Here is a 23,951-nt window from a genome sequence, read left to right as displayed (position 1 = left end):
CACAGAAACAGGAAGAGGGGGAAATCCTCCAATGGGGACACCCGTTGTGAGAGGCGATTTTCCTGACTTTGGAGAAGTTTCCTGACACTTCCTGTTGTCTCTTTAAGGCAGGAAATGGTGGAAAATCTCCCTAACGGGACACAGAAGACAGAGAAAAAACTCAGGAGTTTTAACCCTCATACAAAAGATAATAATTCTGGCTTTAGATGTGCGTTAATAAAAAAAAAAACAAAAAAAAAAAAAAAACATGCATTAGGGAAATAGATCCACTGTCTCTAATGTTTATCCTTGTGGTCACTGAGAATATTGTGATAGGAAAATCCACCATTTTGAGTTGTCATAGAAACAGAAAATCCTCCAATGGGGACATCGGTTGTGAGAGGCGATTTTCCTGACTTTGGAGAAGTTTCCTCTCACTTCCTGTTGTCTCTTTAAGACAGGAAATGGTGGAAAATCTCCCTAACGGGACACAGAAGGCAGAGCAAGAAACCTCATGCTAAAAAAAAAAAAAATAATTCTGGCTTTAGATTTGCGTTAATAAAAAAAGGGAAATAGATCCACTGTCTCTAATGTTTATCCTGGTGGTCACTGAGAATACTGTGATAGGAAAATCCACCATTGTGAGTTGTCATAGAAACAGAAAGTCCTCCAATGGGGACACCGGTTGTGAGAGGCATTTTTCCTAATTTTGGAGAAATTTCCCCCCACTTCCTGTTCTCTCTCAGGAAGTGGCAGAAAATCTCCCCAATGGGATGGCAGAGAGATAAAGCTCAAGGGGTTGCAGCCTCTGCTGCCTTCTTCCATACGGACAGAAGGATGTCTGGGCTTTATATAGATCGGATAATCAGTGCTGAGAACTAACCCGCACGGCTTCCCTGCTGAGATTCAAACCCCGTGCCCCAGACCGCCAGCCAATCACAGAGCGGGGCGGGCTCCACAGCTCCTAGGCAACCCATTGTCCAATGAGGGCGGAGCCGAGCGCTGCCTCTTCCCTTCCCGGAGCTGAGAGCGGGAGAAGACCGTCCTCCGGCTTTCCCCTCCGCCGCCACAGGATTCCATCTTCACCCACCGGGACCCCTCCCATCCCTCCGAGTGTATGCCGTCCTCCGGTGACCCGGGCTGACATAGCACGGTGAGTGTGATTGGAAGGAGGGCCAAGCTGTGTGAGGAGAGCCGCTCCGGGTACCCGGGGCTGGCCGCGGCCTGCTGTCTGGCGGTAGACCGCTCTGCTTTTTATTTATGCAGTAGAAGTGTTACAAGGACGGCTCAGGTCCGTCTAGGCTGAGTGTAAAGGGACAAAATCACAATGGACGAATCCAAAATGGCGCCTCCCCTCTCTCTAGTCATCGGGCAGCTATGCGGTGACGTCACCGGCGGAGGCCCGGATGTTCCATTCATCTGCCTGGAGGAGGGAAACCACCCACGTGACCAGGAAGATTTAATGTCTTCTATCAGTACAGTATATATTTGTATTGTTGATGAACAGAATAAACCAATAGTGGGTGTCAGGGGCTGAGTGTGGGGTCATACCCCCAGGAGGGGGGGCTGCTCTGGGTCATCCTCTGCTCTCCTCTTTGTCCATCAGTGAGGGATCTCAGCCAGACTTCCCAGCCTTCATCTTTGTTTTCCCAACATCACATTCTCTGTTATCTAACCTGTTCCTGACCAGCCGCCGCAGTTGTACTGCAGCAGAATGGCACAGGCAGGCGAATCGCCGTTATGCTACGTCAGGCGCGTGGCCAGCTAGGGGAATTCCAGCCTGCTGCACCGAACTAGCCTTAAAAATGTTCCCCCTCCCCCTCCTAACACATATCTTGTGTAAGAATGATGTATGTACTTTATTCAGGCTGCTCTGGTCATGTGATCCCATTTCCCTGGGTCAGTCAGCGGTGGCTGCAGGGGAGAGGAGGGGGTGCCAATAATAGATGGGCTATGGCAACCTTTTTTGCACCAGGGGCCGGTTTCACAGCAGCCAATTTTCCCAGGGATGGGGAGGAGGGGCTATTCACCAAGTCTGTTCCCCCCCCCCCCCCCCCCTCACCTCACCTCACAGCGCAGTCCCCCTCTCCTTATATCAGTGTCCTCAGTTCCCCTTTACATTAATGTAAAGGGTGCACTGTGATGTAAAAGGGACTGCACTGTAATTACAGTGCAGTTCTCTTTATATTACAGTGCCCCTAGCAATCACAGCCTCCTTCATCACAGCGCTCCTGCAGTCTCCCGGCTCCCCCACCCAATGACGTCATCCTATCAGCAGGGCAGGAAGAGCTCTCCATTCCAATCTGCAGTTCCTCCTGCCCTGCTAATAGGATAACATTGTCGGGTGGGTGAAGGAGCCGGGAGAGGACAAACGGGCATGGCCGCACAGCAGGAGGTGAGCAGCTACCGTGGTGTGTGTGTGTGATAGCCATGTGCGGACCGCGGACGCCGCTCATCCCTTGCATGTGCGGTCATCAACAGGCCGCAAACCGGCACCGGTCTGGGGGTTGGGGACCCCTGGGCTATGGGATCCACTCCAAGTTTATCAGCCCTTGTGAAGCATAGGCTTGCTGACATGGGAGATCATGTGACTGGAGCAGGCTGAAAATAGGTAAGTGTATACAGCTTTCTTACCCAGGTTAGTCAACATAGGTGTTATGTGTGGCATTTGTAGGCCTCGTGCACACTGGGCGTCTTTATTTTTATTTTTTTCTCTGAATGCCTTTTAGGGTCCATGCACACTGAGCTTTAACCACTTGCCGACCAGTGACATACCTGTAGTCGCTAGACTTTAATTGGTTATACCGAGTTGATGCCTGCATTTTTTAGAGCCGGTGGTAGGCCCTCTTCTAAAAGCAATCCTAGCGGCTAACTAGTCGCTGGATTGCTTTTTCAAGCAGCGACAGGGGAGCATCCCTTCCGCGGCTGTCTCGGAGTGCCCCTTCTTCCGGGGGGGGGGGGTCTCGATCGACCAGCCAGAGTTTCTGCCAGATGATCACATAGCCCAGCAAAGACCGGATCGGCTTTGTTGGGCTCTATGATATAGTAACCTGGAAGCGATGATGTTGCCCAGATGTAAACCACGCCATTTTTCAAATCAAAAGCATTTGATTTCACCAATTTGGCTTGTGTTCAAATGCTTATAAGTGCAGAGGAGGGGTCTCCATAAAGAGTACGTTTAGTATGTTTACGTTCCTTGCCACAGCAGTAAAAGCGTTAAAAAAAAAAATGAACGCGAAAGTAAAAATTGCACACGAGCGGTTAAATTTTTTTTAAAACGCTCGTGTGTAAATGTACGAGGAGTTCCACACTCACGCAAACAATGATCGACCCACACGTGAGTTATCACTGCAAGTGTCAGATCATGGGCAATACTTCTAGCACCAGACCTCTAAGTCTAAAGTGGAAACCTGTAAAGGCTTTTAAAGAGTTGCCTATGGATAGTAAATTTTATGTCATTTGCCGCAGTTAGATGGGCGTGTGCAATTTTTTGAAACATGATAGCGGGCAGGTATCTTCTTCAGACTGAAAATCAGTCCTCTGTGAATGGGAAACTACAAGTCCCGACAGCCTTTTGCTTTTGTCAGATTGTAGATTCAATGAACTACCATGGTGCTGTTGAGCGCTCTGGTAGTCCTCTAATTCTTCCTGTCAGCGCGTATCTGCTTGCCCGTATGAGCAGACCAATACACTGAGAAGTCTGCAGGAGTCCTGCATGGCACCTGTGATCAGGTTTTTATTGTATTTATTTTAATTTTTTTTTTTTTTTTTTTTTAACTATGCCTCCTGACGTGCATGGACACATAGGATTAACCTTAAGCTGCTTCTACAGGCAAATCACCAAACTCCTGTAGAAGCAACTTTTTTTTTTTTTAAGCCCAGTGTGCATAGACCCTTACTCCTGGCAGGAAATTGCCGCGTAATAAATTTATTTTGGCCATTTGCATGAATGAACACTCAAGCGCTAAAAACATCTAGCGTTTAGGTGCATGTAGACGCATTTATGTTCGTTGAGCATTTTTCTGCTTGAAAGTTTCTCGTGTGTGTGTGTGTGTGTGTGTGTGTGTGTGTGTGTGTGTTGGGGGGGGGGGGGGGTTTCAGCCTGTAAACAATCCTCTTCTAAAACGCCTGTAAACACCTATATGTACATAGTTTGGGGGGAGAGCCAAACTCATCTACAATAGGGTTTTGTTTTTTTCAAAGCCCTGTGAGCATGAGGCCTTAAAACTGACTTTAAATAATTAGTATGGACCAAGCTGGTTCACACAAACTATTTCCTTCACTAAGTGCTGCACTGGCTCTAAGCACTGTATTTAGCTTCAGCTATATTCAGTACAGTGCTGGGTTCCAGCTGTGAGACCATACTTGGCACAAAACAATCGGTCTGAGCAGTGTTCAGCCATTCATAGCTAGCTTTGTATTCTGTAAATAAATACAAAGCTTCTTCTGCATGGCTGAGGCAGAGAGGTGGGCTGATGACATCACACTCTCCGGCTCAGCCAATCCAGAGGAGGCTTTCTATTCACAGAAAACAAAGCTACCTGTGACAGGCTGAGCACTGCTCAAACCAACGCGGTTTTGCTCTGGGTGTGAGACGAGAAGTCTCTCACAGCCTGAACCCAGCACTGTGTACTGTATATAGCTGTACATACAGTGCTTAGAGACAGTTCAGCACTTGGTGAAGGAAATAGTTTGTTTGGATCAGCTTGGTCCAAACAAACTATTTAAAGTCACAGGCAACCTGGAGATCAGCTTTAAGGCTAATTTAGATTTCTACTTTAACCCCTTCATGCCGACCATATGCAAATATATGCGTTCATGGCTTGAAGGGGTTGTACCAGGGTTATGCCTGCAGCGATTCAGAGTTGGCAATTTTGGTGATCTGAATACTTTTAAGTGCAAAGGAGGGCTTTGAGGTCTTTTAGACCCCTGATTCCTCCATAAAGAGTACCTGTCACCACCTATTACTGTCACAAGGGATATTTACATTCCTTGTGACAGCAATAAAAGTGATCAGATTTTTTATTTTATTTTTTAAGGGGCAATGTTAAAAAAAAAAATTCAAGCACCCCATGTGCTTGTGCAGTAATGAAAATGCATACGTAAGTCGCGCCCGCATATGTAAACTGTGCTCAAATCACACATGTATGGTATCGCCACGATTGTCAGAGTGAGAGCAATAATTCTAGCAAAAGACCTCCTCTGTAACTCTAACCTGGTAACCGTTAAATAGTTTTTTTAAAACTTCTCTTATGGAGATTTTTAAGTACCATAGTTTGCTGCCATTCCACGAGTGTGCAAAATTTCAAAGCATGACATGTTTGGTATCTATTTACTAGGCATAACATCATCTTTAATATTATACAAACAAATTGGGCTAACTTATTCATGAAAGTGTCTTTTTTCCCCCAAAAAATGTGCTTTGAAAGACCGCTGCTCTATCTATCTATCTATCTATCTATCTATCTATCTATCTATCTATCTATCTATCTATCACAGACATTGTGTATGTTTGGGGGTTCTAAGTAAGTTTCTAGCAAAGAATACGGAATTTTAACTTGTAAGCAGCAAATGTCAAATATGGGCCCAGGCATGAAAGGGTTAAATTTGGTTTTCATTCTGAATGGTATAGGAGAGGTTAAAGCTGGCTTTTACTCCTGGATGCACTGGGCATAAATGCTCCCTTCCCTCTTCACAATTTTAAATGAAGTGCCCCCCCCCCCCCATATATATACCCACATGCCATTTTTGCCTAGAATGAGGTCTTCACCAGTCTGAAGCCTTTTGAGATATGTACATCACATATCCTGGGGTGCTTCGCTTGCCATTTACAGCAGCTAGAAGAGGGTGGGTCTGTGTGTATCAGAAAGGGTTAAGGCTGCTTGAACCAGGAAGAGGCACTCAATGATGTCAGGAACAAGGATGGTGATACAGGAGAGGCTCGTGGCAGCAGCACATCAGATCACAGCAAGATGATACTGGATCAGCTGGATAGGTGAGTATGTGAATTCACCAACCTAGATAACTGGTAAGGGAAGTGAAGTTCCTCTGTAAAGTAAAACTAAAGTCAGCCTACTGTACTTTCATTTGGATAGAGTAATAGAGGGTTTTCCCTAATCATCTTCCAAAGCAGCTACTTGAGAGATGATTGGCTTCACCTTCAAAAGGGGAAACAGAAAAAAGATTGAAAAAGCACTTCCCTCTCCCTCATTCTCACTAGTTTTATGTTTCCAGCTGTCCAGTAGTACACTTCCTCATGTTTTTGTTTCCTTTGGCTCTGATAGTTGTGGTTGTCTGGTCCACCTCAGGCTCAGACTAGGTCCCGGTGTGCCTGTGTTCCTGGTCAAGTTGCTTACCTGACTTTTCCCTCAAAGACGTGCTGAACCTTGCCACTCAACTGATAACAGGCAATTTCAGCAGCTCAATGCTTTTTTAGCCTGTTCCTTCTGATGTGGTAATGCACTGGTGGTCATCGGTCCCCCTGGGAGGGTTTCTTCCCACATTTTTCGAGCAGTATAGCTCCATTAAGCAGGTCCCCTGTATAGTAGGTGGAGGAAGACCAAAATGGTGCCAGCCCTCTTCTGGCACCAGATGATGACACACTTCCTAGTGTGCGGGATGTACACTTCCACCCAGCCACCTAGAGTACGGGCGTCCAAGATTTGGCACCATTCTATTCCGAGCTCTGATTGCCGAAAATGGCTGACATTAGGGCAGCACTGGGCCAGTCAATATTACAGGCTGCAGGTGTTGAGAACTACGGTGGGGGCAGGGCCCAGAAAGAACCTCCTAAGGAATTCCCCCTTCTATGGAGAAGGTGGGGAGCCATTGGGGAACAATGAAGCTACAGAGCTCTACTTCCTAAGGTAAGGCTATGCCAAGTAGCTTGTGATTATTGCAATAGGTTTGGGCTTTTAGCAAGGCTGTTTTATTTATATTTTTAAGGGATAAGTTCACCTTTTGGAACATGTTACACCCATAATCCGGGTGTAACATGTTACAAACCCACCGGCCCTCTTGTACCAGGATTAAGCTGTATGTGTATATGTATATGTGTGTGTGTGTATGTATATGTGTGTGTGTGTGTATATGTATATATATATATATATATATATATATATATATATATATATATATATATATATATATATATATATATATATATATATATATATATATATATATATAGGGTTTTTTGATGCCCATGTGTGGGGGAATGCTTGATCAAACTGATGCTTGGATTGTACGCTTTCAGTTGTCATGTTTGCCTCACCATGTAATGGTGGATCGACTTGTGGTGTCATGGCTGATTGATTCCCCTATGTCCATCCATGGATCCACCTACCTTGTCCCTATTTCACCATAGGAACAAGCAATTTCTTTTGGGTCACAGGCATGTCATGCCATTTCTCTGTGTGCATCACAAATGTTTTATGAAACAAACATCTCTTCCTGCATGGTAAGCTCTGTTAAATGCTTTCACCTACACCAAATCTAATCTAATTACCTTTTAGCTTTCACCTGCACTAGACTAGAAGTCCCAGGGTCTGTGGGATATGTAGTTTCTTCACAGGAGGTGTCAGTCTTTAGCCTACAGACATGCAATACGTTAACCTGTGCAGTGCCATGCAGCATGCCTTATGTTTCAAACACAAACCTCTGACACTGGAATGTGAAGATCTATTTTACTATAGACTGTACAGACCTACAACACACCTTGTAGAAAGGTGTAGGTAGATTTATAATGCCTTTAAGGGGGGGCAGGTTATGGCATGCTTTCCCCAATATCTTTGCTACCCCTGGTGATCAGGAATATCCTTCAGGACCAAGCAGAAGTCAGTTTGATAGTCTATTGGGTCTCATGTGCCTCGTTTCCACTGAGCGGATTGGTTCGGGTCCGTACAGTTTGGAAGGCCTAGAATGGTCCGGCCTATTCAGGTGAGCGTTTCCACTGCAAGTCGGACCGCTAGGGGCCATACGTGGGTTTAGAAAAAATGCCTAGCATGGCGTCACACGTCCGCCAATCAGTGGAATGTATCGTAGCTCCGCCCTAACCGAACCATACCATTTTCTATGGCCCCCACATCTGAAGCAGGGCCCAGAATGGTTTGGTTCGGTTGTATGGGCCGCTTTCATAATGGAAACACTAAAAATAGCGTACCAATCCGCTATATATAGCTATCCGCAATAAGGAGCTAGGCTCAGCTCTGACGTGTCTGGTAATCTGTTCTCCCTGGATTCTACAGAGGTGTCCGGATTTATTTTCTGCCTGTTGACCTGGAGGCTGAGAGGAGGATTCTCAATTAAAGAGAATGTGGGGAAAGATGGATTAACACCCTTCTTTTTAGCTGTAAATAAAATGCAAAAAAGGACTGGCATGCATTCATATATAGTTGCTACAGTTCTGGATTTACTGCAGGTAGGAGTTTAAAAGGACAGTAGTCCAGTACTCTTAAAGTGCAGGTGGTGGCACTTTTGGGATTTCTGGAAATTAGCTTGACAAACATGTATCCAACTTCTAGTCTTTATATAGTAATCCCCCTATATATAGGGCTAATACTTCTTAGAGTACCGTGGCGTAATGGATTAGAGGTGCTATTATTTCACCATTCATCAGTTCTGGTCAGTTACCACTCGCAGAGCTCACTCCTCAAGGTCAATGGCCACATCAGGAGCAGAGGGCAGACGATTTGTGGGAAGAAATCAGATTGCGGTATGGTCTCCAAGCCATACTTTCAGGAAAGGCTACCGTTTTGCCTCCAGTTATACTTCGAGGCTTTTTTTTTTTTTTTTTTTTTTTTTTTCCTTCTTTTCACCTTCATTTCCTGTTCTGTACACACAAAGAAAATGAGAGGAAATCTTTCTCATGTGGAGAAGTCAGCAAAAAGTTTCCGACTATTCCTGCTTCGTGGCAATCCAAAATTTTAGATGCTCCTTCACTTGTGTGTATGCAAAGCCAAAACTTTTTTTTTTTATATTGTTTTTGGTATTGTATGGAAAGATTACTTTTTTGCTCTCTATCTCTCACTGGTGAGATTTACCATGAAGTTAATACTTTTGGTTAGAGTGGGGATGGATTAGAACAACTCAAGTTTTACTGCCATCGGAAGCTCCGTTGAAAAGAGATCTTCACATCCTGTCTGGTAAAAGGTTTTCCCCTGAACAGAAAGTAGGAAGTTTATTTATTTATTTTTTGAGCCCTGGATAGTAGTAAAACCTGACTCCCCAGTCTATCCAAAATTTTAAAAGTTGTGCATTTAGATGCGGCTTAACTTCCTGAACAGAATACCTAATTTTAGAACAAATGTCCTCATTGAAGGATTTCCCCTCATTTCTTGCTCTGATGACCACTATAAAATATTGGTGCGGGAAACCTGGGATTCATGCACGTTTTCTGTGCCAAATTCAAAATGCACTGCTGTTGCGATCTGCAGTGCGTGTCAATGATACCCCAAACGGATGTCGCATACGCAGTGCGTTTGGCGTCACCGGGTTGCATGGTACGAAAGGAGTGCATGCACTCCTTTTTGGTGCGATTTGAGCCTCAGAATGAATTCAAATTACACACTGCACTGAGTCGCATGTGAATCAAACAGGAATGCGTTGAAGTTGTGCATACATCTGTATGTATGGATTTCCATCTTCTAAAACGGGGAGATGCAATTAGCGGCTCTCCCACTGTTGCAAAACTATTAAGTCCCATCATGCCTCAGGGTGTCATGCTTGTGGCTGTCAGTCTTGCTACCTCATGGGACTTTTAGTTCTGCAACAGCTGGAGGTCTCATAATTGCATATCCCTGCTCTAAAACCTTCTAGTTCTGCTCTTCGATAATATAATTAATAATGTCCTGTGGAACACCTAGCATTATGATGTAACAATATAATATATAGCTTTCCCTTTATTCAGTTTTAAGTCTCATGAAGGGTAAGGCTCCATTCACACCTGAGCTTAGAGCAGTGACAGCTGCTGCAGCGCATTTTTGTTTAGTGTGTTTTTTTTCCCCTGCGATTTTAGCGTGTTTTGTTGCTCAACAATCATGGCAAAATGGCACTGCGTTTGGGGTGGCATTAAGAAATAATGGCATTGTAAACATGTCCCGCGATTCTGGAATCGCTGAGATTTAAATCCGAAGTGTGAATAGATTCTCAGTCACCATGGTTGGGGTGTTTCTTTTATTATTATTTTTTATTTATCTTCACCTGTTAGTGTCTTTTAACTATATATTCTTTGTGGGCTTAGAGAAAGTTTTTTATTATGAGCTTTGTTCATAAACCGTTTAGGCTTCACGTACACGGGATGTTTTTACAACCTCTCCTGAACGATTTAACTTGAAAGATAGTAAAAACGTCCGTTTTGCCGCGTTTACATGCCACGTGTTTGGGTTTTTTTTTTGTTTTTTCAAATGGCCAAAAACGAAAAACGCCTATAAACTAAACGCGTGTTACCGCGTTTAGACGCATTTGGCGTTTGAAACGTCGGAAACTTCGGCATCTGAACCTTCCAAAAAGGCCTATAAACGAAACTGCATAAAAAATGACAGTAAACTAACCTGTGTACATGTACACATAAGATGACGTTGAAATAGTTCAGGGGAAGTTGAAAAAAGTGTCCAACTGCCTCTGAACATCCGTTTTAGCGGCAGCAGTGTACATGGGGCCTTACTTCTCCCTACCTTTTTGGTAGCAGCAATGTAAGAACAGGTAATGATTTTTTCCGTTGTGAAACATAATAGACAGCTTCTGTTAGCATGATATATTATATGGTGGCCATACGCATTGTATGTGGGGTGTGTGTTTTTTTTTTTTTTTGTTTTTGTCTTTTTTTTTTTTTTTTACTTATCCGGTCAATTTTGGATTTCGATCTAATCCGCAAATATTTAAATAGCCATAACTTTCCTTTTTAAATGATTTCGACTCTATTTCAATCAGATTCCATCAAACTGGTTCGGTTGGCCAGAGTAAAATATCATCAATTGTTTTGCATCAATCAGCAACACAGATACTACTTGATGAACTTGATCATATTTTGATCAGTCAGGTTATGAGATTACATGGTGTAAACAGAGATGTAATTAATCAAGTTACTATCATATTCTAATGATCATATCTTAAAGTGGATGTAAACCCGATTCATGAAATTTAGATTTAGTAGTTAGAACAGCAGATCATGTGATACTGAAACCTGATTGACTTGGATACCATTTTCCGTTGCATGTCCTACATTTTACAGGCCGCCAGTGGAGCCTGATGTTTTCACTTTATCTTTTATGCTTTCTGACAGGTATTAAACATATTTTTAAAAATCCCCGGTGCACAAAGAGGCGCGTTGTAGAATGCCAGTAGGCAGCTTTCAAAGTGAAGCCACCAGAGCAAGGAATGAACACAATTCTTTTAGGTAGCAGGCAAAGGGAGATGGATTTATCAGATCTTTATCGTAAAGGGATGTAAGTACTCCAAGTGGACCTGTCACCTATAGGATATCATCTGTGGAAGGAGTTGGTAAAACTAAAGTTTAAAAGACAATTATATAATATAAAAATTTCACAGTAAGCATTTTTACACCAATTTTTTTTTCCTCCTCTATACCAGCCAGGTGCCAGTGTGGCAACAGTTTTGATATTGTGGAATAGGGTTTAAATGACCATAATATGTTTCATATCATTCAGTTTCTTGATACAGTGAAACATTAGACCGTTTCTCGTGTAGCTTTTCTAGGAGGAAGTGTAGGCTCTGCGTCACATGTAATCTGATTCCTTGGCTGGTTTGTTGGAAGGGTGGAAAAGCAAGAACAGTACACTTCTGTTCTGAGCTGCTGCTTCAGGCTTTCAGTACAACTTTACCACAATGGAGGGAACTGGCAAGTAAACATGTTTACCCTTTAAAAATCTAAAACTCTCATACAAAAAAGAAGTCATTGAGTTGCTTAATATAAAATGAACTGTATTTAACATGTTTTGGTATTGTAAGTTTCTGAATTCTTTGATTTGCCAAACCTGCTATGCTGAATCTGCGACCTACTACATTTACAACAGTTGTTTTATATGGTGAACTTTTTAAACTCTTCCGTGCTCCATCCCATCCCTCTTCACTATTTCACATAAATGTGCTCATTTTGTGTCCTGTGCTGGTAATTTTGTCAGCTCGTTATTATAACTTGTCAATCATTGCTGTGTGTTAGAAGCATGGCAGATTGGGCAGTTTTGGGTGCTGGATTGGTTAGTATCACTTAAAGAGGAAGTAAACCCTGATGGGTGTTACTTCCTCTTTGTTTCCCTGCAAAGGTAAAGCATAATGGGCTACTTTGCATTGCATAGTAGCCCATTATGTGACACTTACCTGCAGGAGAAGCCTGCGATGTCACCGTCTTCTCACTAGTAGCGATTGTCCATTCTTCACCCCTCTTCCTTCTGGGGCCGTGAACTCTGGCTCTGTGACTGGCCGGAGTCACGTGACGTCACTCCCGTGCATGCACACAGGAGCCGCCTTTAACGGCATGACCCGAGCTAGAAACGGCACAGCGTGCCCTTTCTAACTCCAGCACATGCACAGAAGAAATCTCCCTATGGCGATTTGCAAATATCTCCTAGATCGTGCAGGTCTGGGAGATATTTCAAGCACCTACAGGTAAGCCTTAATCTAGGCTTACCTGTAGGTTAAAGTGGTTCTAAAGGCAGAAGGGTGTTTTGTTTGTTTTTTTTCTTAATGTATTCTATGCACTGAGCTTAAAAAAGACCTGTGTGCAGCAGCCCCCCTAATACTTTTCAAAGAACCCACAATGGGCTAACGCTGCGCTAGAAAATCAGAAAAATGAAATATTCAATAAATTATAAAGTATAGTGAAATACAACAAGCTGCCAGCACTAAAGTCAAATACAAAAACTCCAAGTGAATATAATACCCCCCCCTAATATTTACCTGAGCCCCATCTCGATCCAGTGATGTTGCACTAGAGCCTCGGCTGTTCGGGACTTTCCCTCCTAATTGCCTGAGACACAGCAGCAGGTGCCATTGGCTCCCGCCGTTTCAATGAGCCGGTGAGGAGAAGGGGCGTGGGGTCGAGCCACATCTGTGTCTGAATGGACACACACAGCCTCGGCTTGGGTGCCCCCATAGCAAGCTGCTTGCTGTGGGGGCACTCAGCAGGAAAGGGGCCAGGAGTGCCAGCGAGGAACCCGAGAAGAGGAGGATCTGGGCTGTTCTCTACAAAACCCCTGCACAGAGGAGGTAAGTAACAAAAAAACAAACTTTAATTTGAAGGGGGGAGTTAAATTTAAAGTATATCGGTGCACAGATTATGGACAGTAAGGTTTTTGTTTTTTTTTCTACCTCAAAGTAGAACTTTAGTCAGAAAATTTAAGGCTTGCTAGATCACTTTAGGCTGGCCCCTTTTGCAGGTATAGCTATGCAAAACATTAAAAATAAATGCCTATATTGTTTAAAATCCAGTAATACGTTGTCTCACCCTGCTTTATACATGCTCAGTTGTTCTCTATTTTTAGGCACTGTGCCGAATTTGTGGAGTCCAGTCTGCTGACAGTCTAAAGATTTACTGCTGTTCAGGGGCTTTGGGCAAATTGGCAGCCTCCGGCAAGAAGAAACCAGAACCATGCTGGAGGCAATTTACAGCACACACTAATGCCCCGTACACACGGTCGGATTTTCTGACGGAAAATGTGTGATAGGACCTTGTTGTCGGAAATTCCGACCGTGTGTAGGCTCCATCACACATTTTCCATCGGATTTTCCGACACACAAAGTTTGAGAGCAGAATTTAACATTTTCCAACAACAAAATCCTTTGTTGGAAATTCTGATCGTGTGTACACAAATCCGACGGACAAAGTGCCACGCATGCTCAGAATAAATAAAGAGATGAAAGCTATTGGCCACTGCCCCGTTTATAGTCCCGACGTACGTGTTTTATGTCACCACGTTTAGAACGATCAGATTTTCCGTCAACTTTGTGTGACCGTGTGTATGCAAGACAAGTTTGAACCAACATCCGTCGGAAAAATCCTAGGATTTTGTTGTTGGAATGTCCGAACAAAGTCCGACCGTGTGTACGGGGCATAAGGCTAGGTTCACAATGACATTGAAAGCAGGCGTTTAAGAGGCATTTTTAATGTAGTAATACTATGGACAGCACACAGTGCTGTTCACGTTATCAAAACATGGAGTGTTGGCATCACTTTGCTTAAACATTGAAGCCTCATGTTGAGTCTAGAGGAGTCTGAAGCCTTTCAACACCTCCCATTCAAGTCTATGGTAATGCTCTGCAAACTCGCTGGCAGGCTTTTGTACTGTGGTTGTGGCACGTTAAAATGACTTTTAGAAAAAATCTTGCAGAAGGAATATATAATGGTCCACAATGCTCTGTAATGATAGAGAGCATAGTGTCCTGCAGTCACTTCCTTCTATGCACTTCCTGTTTGTGCTGCTTGAAGATGGCTGACATCAACTTCTAAAGGGTAGGTGCATAAAACATGATACAGGGCATGAAAGAGCCCTTTATAATATCTCTGAGAGACAAATGGACATACCCAATAGTGCCTGGATGCCCTTCTCCTCTTCCTGTGCTCAGCCAATCAAAGTACTGTACTCCTGTTCGGAAAATTACCACATATGTGCATAGTCTGGGCACAGGCTCACTTTAAGGAATGTTTGTAATGAAGAAAACTTGGGCTACTTTCACACTGGGATGTTAGCGGTAAATCGCCGCTAATTTTAGCGGTGCGTTGCTTTTCGGCCGCTAGCAGTGTGCTTTTAACCCCCCCACCACAGAGCCTCGTCACGGCACCCTGATATCTGTGGTCCCAACACTAAAATATGAGTGTCCCCACAGTGGAGGCACATGCATTCTGATGGATAAATGCGGGCAGGTGGACTGAAGGTCAGCCCACCCCTTCTTAAAGGTACAGGAGCACACCAAACACCCAGCAGATGGCACTATTTGGCTGCAAAGGTGCTGGTGCGTTGCTGGACCAATACACACACCAACGTGATAACAAAAAACTTGCCACCGCCCTCATTTATAGCTGGCAATAAAGGGTTAATAACGCTTGCAAAGCATCACTGTCGAATTGCTTTGCTGGCGCTTCGGCAGCGATGACCAATGGCAGGGGATGTGGAGGAGAGGTGTATTCACCGTTCCCGCACCGCCCAATAGACGCTGCTTGCAGGACTTTTTCTAACGTCCTGCAAGTGCACGACCCCAGTGTGAAAGCACTGGGGGTGCAGGGGAGACATTTTTTAGGCGCTATTTTTAGCCCAAAAGCACCTGAAAAATGCCTCCAGTGTGAAAGGGGTCTTACACTACAAGTCAGTTAAAATAAAAAATGACTGAAGCAGTTGTCAGCGGCAATTGTGGGACTCTTTTTACTGGGTGTTAACTTTTGAGTAGACGCCTTGTATAGAGTTTCGTATTCCATTGCAATTTACATATTTATTGTGACAGCTAAATTTAAAAGCAGAATTTCTTTATCTAAATTTTGACAGGGCTTTATTAAGCAAGTTGCCAAAACATTGCGGTAGCCAATCGGCTGCTTTTGCTGGCAATGGCACCGTCTGAATCGGTGCAACAGCGTCTTTGTGACACTGCTGCAGAGTCACATGTGATTCTAACAGGAATGCAGTGCAATTCCTGTCCAAATCGCATGCGGTTCCCGCATCAGTGAGTACTGGGCTTAGCCCCCCCCATTCACATCAACGCGATTTGATCAAATCTGAGCCTATTGCTGGCAATAGGAGTGTCCCAATTTGATGTAGCACCAATTTCCAAAAGCATTTCCTGCACTACTTTTGGTGAACTTCAGCAGCGATTTGAAAAGATATCTGTGCATGAACACGCACAGATGTTTCTCAAATCGCCTCCCGAGAAACATCTTAGGTGGAATCTAGTTTCTATGCACCGCTATACCAGATTTTGCACACGCCAGTTTTAGTAGCTCAACCTAAATATGGAGGGTTTCTAGTACAGATCAGGCTGTTTCCGTTTAGGACTTGTGTGACTGATGTTTTTCCTCGCTGGATCAATGCCGGTCACTGCCAGGGCATCTAAACTGTTTTCTATGTGTCCCAATAATACTGCAACATAGCTGGCAGGTGCGGTGAGCTGCGGTAAAATGCAGAAATGTAGCATCTTACTGCAGTGCGCTGGAAAGCATTGCATGTCACAGAACACCATGCTGCTTGCTTTGTGCAGACATGAATAAAGCAATACTTCAAAGACAGTTTAAAAAAATAAACCGTGAGATGTGTTGAAACGCACATCACACCACTCCCTCACCGCAGTGCACTGCATGCAAAAACTGACCACTGCCTGCATTCTAAAACGGCACATTTGTCTGTACGAATGAGCCCTCTGCAGAAGATTTGATCGTTTTGTGTGCACTGCTTATCTATACCCACAGTAGTGACTTGCAAAGATATGTAATAGGTTTGCCATATTAGAACAAAGGTTCATTGGAGCATTATTAGCCAGTCTCTGAGATCTTTTGCTTAATGCGGTGCCGTCAGCTGCAAGAGAGTAGCTGTGGTTGTCTGTTACACAGCTACATGATTGTAAAATCTTGTCTATAGCGGAGCCTTTAAAACATTTTCTGCTTTAACTTGGTTATTCTCTGTTTGTTTTTTCAGGCATAGGTTCTCTGTATATTTAACTAACTGCTTTATTTTCATTTTTTGTGCAGTGCAGAGTTAAGACTCGGGTGTTTCCTGATGCCTTGTCATTTAAAAACTTCTCAGTTGAGGATCATCCATAGTGCTTAACTGTGCAGTGGATCCAGAATGTCTAAAGCATGATGCATTCTCCAGTGCAGGCTGTAGCTGTCATTGGCCTAGAAATGGACTGTGCCAAAGTTTTATGCCACTTTTCATTACTGGTGCATTACACACCCGGAGAAAACATTGTAATTGCCTTCTCAAGAGGTATACGTTTGATATATATTTAAAATTTAAGTGGTTGTGATCGCATTTTAACAGCCTGTGTGTGTGTTTTTTGTTTTTTTTTTTAATTTTTATTTTTTTTTTTTAATTTTTATTTTTTTTCTAGTCCTGCAACTCCCCTTTTTTTAATTTTTTTTTTTTTTTTTTTTTTTGGTTTATTTATTTTTTTCAAACGTCTCAATTTTATTTGAGCGTGTTTTTATTGTCTATTACAGAGTACTAAATTGAAATGTTTGCACTGTGTTTATACTTTTTTTTTCTATACAACTTTTACAGATTACAATGTTTACTCGAGGACTCAAGAGAAAGTGCCTTGACCCTGAAGAAATTGACGGGTCTTTGGTTGAATTGAAAACCGTTCCATCTTACACCCTTGAGCGCCAGTCACTCTTGGATATGTCTCTTGTGAAACTCCAGCTTTGCCACATGCTGGTTGAACCAAATCTGTGTCGTTCGGTGCTCATTGCCAACACAGTGCGGCAAATACAAGAGGAAATGACGCAAGATGGCAGCTGGCCAGTGTTTCATGACCACGAACCAGATCAGCCAGCTCCTTTAGAGCGCCTAGTTTCCACAGATGTTCTCTGCCGGTCCTCCAAAGAACAAGATGAATCAAAACGCATTGAAGATGGCTACATCACATACAGTGAAGAATTCGAGGTCCAGGAGACTGAGGAGATCTCTGAACTATCAACTGTGCCTTCAGTAAAGGTTTTGCAGAACTCCCCTACATTCTGGGAGGTTGAGAGCCCTCAGGAAAACAAGGCACACTTGCAGAAGTCTATAGACCATATTTTTGAATCTTTGGAGAACAGAAACCCAAGCGCCATGGAAGAATTATTTTCAGAAGTTGACACTTCATACTACGATCTTGATACTGTACTAACAGGAATGATGGGAAATTCTAAATTGGGTCATTGTGACATGTTAGATGGCTTGTCCCCTCAGGCAGCTCCACACAGTCACTGCAAAGCAGAGATGAATGAGATAGACCATATTGTGGAGATTTTGGTGGAATCCTGAGTTTGGCCTTTTTTTTTTTTTTTTTTTTTAGCTATAAACTTATCCAACCTAACCTAGTCCCCAATTAGCATGTTACATGACATCAATATTTTGTTTATTTGATGGGGCTCCTAAAATATTTTATAGTGGTAAAAATGTGTCCTCTGTTTGAAACCGAGCAAACTTGTATAGAAAAAAAATCTACCATGGTATGAATTTATTATTTTAGCATAATTGGCAATATGTTGTGCAAAACTTGGTCCATATCACACACAGTTGACATGACAGCCATGTTCACTGCAGCATGACCTCCCCTTTTTTTTTTTTTTTTTATTATATATGGTAAATTTAGCGCACTCAGGATATTTGCATGCATACGGTGCATCAAGTGAATCCAATACAATGCCTCAGTAAAGGATTTACAACTTGTTGAAAAGCAATACATTTTTTTTTTTTTTTTTTTTTTTGTCCGATTACGCATTTGTTCAAACCAAGCCATACTTTGTAACAAGTATTACTTCCATTCTTAGAAAGGGAAAATGCATCATGCATATCTTTTTGATGTAAAATAATTTAGTACTATACTAATCTGCAGTATTTATTTTTATACAGAAACTGTACAATTTTATAGTACAAGTGTATTATTCAGATACATTTACTTAAAAACGATCATGTTCCACTTTTTATAATCCTGTCCAAAGTACTCAAAGAGCTTATTCAGTAAGGGCACAGTAACTCACAGCAACCACTGAGGCTTCACCATTTCACTGATTTGTTTGTGGAAAATTGGAATGTGGTTGATGGGGTTACTGCTACATCAACCTTCTAGACTCCAAACTGCAGCCCCCCCCCTACATCCAGCATTCTTTGTCTGTGGAAGAGCTTTTAACTGTAGTGGTGTGATTATGGGAATATGTAATAATGCAAAGAGTTTGCTGTAACGTAGCATCTACTCGGACATTAGCTTTCAGTAAGTTATAGGAAACTATTGAAAGATAATTTTTGTGGAGTTTACTGTAGACTGTTACTCTTTGCACTGGGTGATTAACACCAAAAGTGGTGATATTTTCCTCCTTATTAATGTATACATTATCATTACTGTAATCATAAAAGAAATTATCAAGGTTCTAGTCAAGATTTGGATTTCTCAAAACGGGGAGAAAATACATTTAAAGCGTAAGTAAACTCTCATCCTTTTCAGCCAAGGAAGCTGCCATCTTGGCCTCTTTGACCTGATGCTGCACATGTGATCAGTTATGACACCAACCATTTGATTTGACAGTTTGGCTGAGAACACAAACAAATGTGACAGTTGGCATTTTCAGCATGTTGGGGATGTAACTGTTTTTTTTTTTTTAAATCGATGGGTTTAGTTCCGTTTTTAAATGTATTTGTGACATTTTAGCCCTGCTTCACACCGCCGCGACTTGGTTTAAAGTCGCACACCCCATTAACGGCAATGGAACCGTTCTAATTGGTGCGACTCAAGTCGCACCGACTTAGAAAAAGGTTTCTGCACTACTTTTGGTGCGACTTCAATACAACTTGGATTGACTTCTGTGGAAAAAGTCATATGCAAGCTGTGATGAAGTTGCGCTGGGATATCGGATTCAAATTTGAGGCCGCGTGAACCAAGGCTAACAGTTTGGCAGTGGAGATTGCTGATCAATTTTAAAGCTATAGGAACGTTGTTCAACTGTACTGGGCCTCATTTATAAAGGAAAATTGCCTCACTCAAATTTGGATTACCACAATCAGAATCTGAATTGGCTGAATGAATAGTTGCTGCAAACTCTCCACATTCAAAATATTTGAGGCCCAGTGCATCCTATATTTTTGGAACTGTCATCTATGCCTTTGGAATAAGCACAATGACAGCACTTTCCCATGCAGCTATGATGTGCAAATAGCAGACTAGCCATACCCTTTTATTTTTTATTTATTTTTCATCTTGACTGGTTTATTTACCTTTTTTATATATAGAAGAAATCTATATATATTTTTACATTCGTTTTAGAGTGTTTTTTACGCTTAGTAACTAAAGATTTCATATGTTTGTGAAATTACATGTACAGTGTTTTTTGTATCCGTTATTTGCTGTGCCATTGAAATGCGCTGTTAGCAGTGTTGTCTCGGGATGTATTCGTAAGTTTGTCAATTTGTTGGCTTAAGGCAGAACTCCAGCCAAAAATAATTAGACCAACAAGAATAGCCCATTAAAACAAAAAACAATTCCAGCTTTAGCTGAGAACTTCAATCCAGGGATTTGCCCCCCGCAGTTTCTTTTTAATTTTATTTTTTTTCTACACATCAACTCTCTGAGCCCAGGTATTTCTGGACCCCGGTTTATGACTGGACTGAAAGGAGAAGCAACTTGGGACAAAACAGCAGAGTGACAAATTTCACTATCGGCATGCTTCTTTTCACCACATAACATAAAAGTGGCAGATACAAATTTTAGGTATTATACGGCTTGCATTTGAAAAATACATTTTATTATATATTACGATTAGTGTTGCATTCATTTGTGTCCTGACATCTTCCTAACGTTCAGATTTAGTCATTGACATTGCTATATTTGGTATGTCCATTATTACAGAATTTTAATGAGTTACTTGACAGGCAGTACTAATGGCCTTTCAACTGAAGTGACCGAACAAAAAAAAAAAAGTGCTGGCAGGTAAGGATGGACACTGAGATGTCTGCACATACCAGCAGCAGATTTCATTTGTCCCTCTGCTTTGCATAAATGCAGGGCCGTTCTAATAGGACAAAGATTTGACACTTACTGGTAGTGTATAAGCTTGCCTGCACCTCCAACACCAAAACATACCTGTTGGGCTGCCTCACCGGCAAATGGAAATGTGTGGGAGATTTTTTTTTTTTCTCTCAGCCTGTTAAAGCGGTTGTAAACGCAAATCTCTGAAACACCTTTTTTTTTTTTTTTCCCTGCCAGACTAAGGACAAGTGGGTTGTGCTCGTATGCTGTACTATATAAAGTGTTCCGTTTACGTTCTGTTTTCTGGATTTACAACCTCTTTAACTCCCCTCCATGTTGGCCTATGTTTCCATGCACACTATAGGCGTCAGCAGCTAAAAAATTGTAGCTGCTGACTTTTAATAAACGCACACCCAAGATCCAGTGATGTGGCCGTCCGAACCCTCGGTTCTCTCCCTTTCCCCGACACCAGCATTCCAAGTGTGACAGCGTGCGGCTTCACAGCTGGGTGCGCACTGCACCTCCTCATTGGACGGGCAATCTTCTGGGACCTGTGACATGTCCCCAAAGATGGGAGAGAAGAACTTCTGCTCGGATCGCCTAGTCAGCCTTAGTGGGAGTGGGTACCTGTGAAAAACTAGGTACCCGCTCTCACCCCCCCCCCAATAAAAATGACACGCCAAATGTGGGAGGAGTGCTTAACCGCTTAAGCCTTGGAAGGATTTACCCCCTTCCCGACCAAGTCCTTTTTTGCGATTCGGCACTGAGTCGCTTTAACTGTCAATTGCACGGTCATGTGACATACCCAAACAAAATTGTCTTTTTTTTTTTTTTCTTCACCCCACAAATAGAGCTTTCTTTTGTTGGTATTTGTCCACCTCTGCGAGGTTTTTTTTTTTTTTTTTGCGTCTACAAAATAGGGGTGACATACTGGTACGTCGTTTTACGGACCCGTACTACTTTGCAGACGTATATTGGCGTGAGCCGGTCGGCAAGTGATTAAAGCGGAACTTCCCCATTTTGGTTGGAGCTCCGCTTTAACGCATGTTCTTGCATCAATGCATTCTAATGGCCAGAATTCTGGCCAATGGAAAATGTCAGACACAAGAACCTGCACTAATGTGTATTAACTCCCATGCAAAATGCAACTTTTTTCTCCTGTAGGAGGAAAAAACGTCAAGCGCATACAGTGTGCATGAGGCCTAAAAATGAAAGGCATCCAATGGCTCATAGTAAGTTTTTGCACTTTGTCTCTGTATAATTTGGAGGGGGAGACCAATTTTAGCATTTTTATTGTGTGTAAAGATTTTGTAGGGTAAAATGGTTAAAGCGGAGTTCTGGGGGGTGGGGGGAAAGGATGTCTTTCACAGATATCCTGTCCCCACTTCCGTGAGCCTCAGCCGTGGATATTATCGTCACCGCTCGGGCTCCCTCCTTCCCCCGCCGCTGGGCCAGTAGGAGAGAGGAACAGAGCCTCACGCATGCTCAGTAAGGTTCCCGGCGTGAAGCCGTAAGGCTACACTGCCGGGTTCCTTTACTTGCAATGGAGGCGGCAGCACCCGACAGCTGATGGAAACATCAGCTGCGGTGCTGACATCGCTGGACTCCAGGACAGGCTTTTAATTTTTGCAGCGGTGGGCGGACCTCCACTTTTAATGACCATTATTGCATATATGGTTGTTTTCTAGGCAGAAACCTAGAATCTCCCACTTAGCCAGACACAATGGATGTTACAAAGCAAAGAGAAAAGCAGAGCATACCCCTCTCCTCCCCGATATTTCTCTATCTTCTAGTTAATGGAGACACTATGTTTTGGATGGAGTACAGTACATTGTGCTTGCTTACTTGCCTAATGCCTTTTTTGTTTTTTTCCTCCGTTGAAAAAGCTTGAACATGGCACTGTTCTTCCTTCTTCTTTTTTTTTTTTTTTTTGCAACATAAAGCCAACAAATCCCGGCTTGCTGTTTTTATGATCCGCAAAGTAATTTTGCTGGGAGCTATTATCAATGTGCCTTTTTTAATGTCTTCCTTTGTTGCATCACAACAAAATATCATCAGTGCTACTTTCTTTATATATATATTTAAAGAACTTCAGGACTTAAAGATCTCTGGATCAGGGAGTGGCAGGTGTCACTGATGTGCATTACACTTACCTGCATGTCCCAATCTTGGATCTTCAGCTGCAAAGTTTTGAACTTTTCCTGGCACTTTGCAGCGGTCGGCCTCACAGATCTCTATGGGGATTTCCTAACAGTTGGCTGAGGAGAGCAGAAGCATTCCAGGACTCAGGCCCTGCAGCTGAAGATCTGAAGTTTGGAAGCAATTACATTCTTCTATCGCTGAAGATCTTGCAGTTCTGGTGTTCTTTACATATTGCAGGTCTCTGCTCATCCATGCACTTGTCCTTAATACATATATGTGCAGCTTTGTTTTGTATAAATATTGCTTGTAATGTACGTTCATTTTGAGTGTTTTTATTATATTTTTTTTTTTAAGTAGTTCTGATGTATATTTAAGCATAACATAGTTTTTGTAATAAATATAAATTTGTAAAGTACATTTTGTTGCCCAAGATTTAAAGTGCGTGTTGTCAAACTGTTAACTTTTTTTTTCCCATTCTGGAAAGAAAAGGGGAGGATTATAACCCCTGGTCCTTTTTATATTTTGCCATGTGTCCCATTGTGGAGATTTACCTTCACTTCCTGTCCCATAGCTAAAACAGGAAGTGAGGGGAAATCCCTGCAAAATGAGGGAATTCTTTGGGGATCACCAGAATTAGTGTGCTCAATGGAGGTTTTCCACTCTATTACTTTTTTGGGGACAACCCAAAATTTGGGATCTATTTTTAATTCCACTTTCAATGGTAAATGGGACAAATAGAGAGGGTGAATTTCCCTAACAGGTGTTCTAATCCATCTCCACTCTATCGAAAACAAACAAAAAAAAAAGTTTTGCCTTTAGTTATACTTTAATCCTACTGAAGTCTGTCCTACAAAAAATGACTTGGCAAAAGGCCTCTTTCACACGAGGTCCGGGTGTCTATTTTTCAGCAATACCTGGTCAGTATCTGGTACCTCCTTGGTCCGATCCAACCTCACGAAAAAAAAAATTGGGGATTCGTTCCTCTTCATCTGGATCGGAAGGCAGTCGGGTGTAAACAGGCAGTTGGTCCGTTTAAATGTTGCTGCCCACAGGGAAGGCTCTGTCTGCTCTGCATAAGCTGCACAGGCACAGACCTGTCATCTGTCCCGCTCCATGGGATCAGCGGGCGGATACCCTGTCAAGCAAAATAACAGCAGCACATGCTC

General features: G+C 42.7%; 1 protein-coding gene across 2 annotated transcripts; it reads left to right on the top strand.

Moving 5' to 3' along the window:
• Positions 1–854: 854 nt before the first annotated feature.
• Positions 855–23,200, top strand: CDCA4 (cell division cycle associated 4). 2 transcript variants are annotated; one of them, XM_073610122.1, is made up of 2 exons: positions 855–1,132; positions 17,199–23,200. In XM_073610122.1, the coding sequence occupies exon 2, from the start codon at positions 17,205–17,207 to the stop codon at positions 17,943–17,945; it is 741 nt and encodes a 246-aa protein (XP_073466223.1). In that variant the 5' UTR covers positions 855–1,132; positions 17,199–17,204; the 3' UTR covers positions 17,946–23,200. The 2 variants fall into 2 exon arrangements, with proteins under 2 accessions (XP_073466223.1, XP_073466225.1); XM_073610124.1 differs by lacking the exon at positions 855–1,132 and adding an exon at positions 16,318–16,904.
• The last annotated feature ends 751 nt before the right edge of the window (positions 23,201–23,951 follow it).

This window comes from Aquarana catesbeiana, linkage group LG13 (assembly GCF_042186555.1).
Source record: "Aquarana catesbeiana isolate 2022-GZ linkage group LG13, ASM4218655v1, whole genome shotgun sequence".
Classification (NCBI taxonomy): Eukaryota; Metazoa; Chordata; class Amphibia; order Anura; family Ranidae; genus Aquarana; species Aquarana catesbeiana.
The sequence above is the reverse complement of the archived record's forward strand: the minus strand, read 5'-3'. Positions and strand labels throughout refer to the sequence as shown.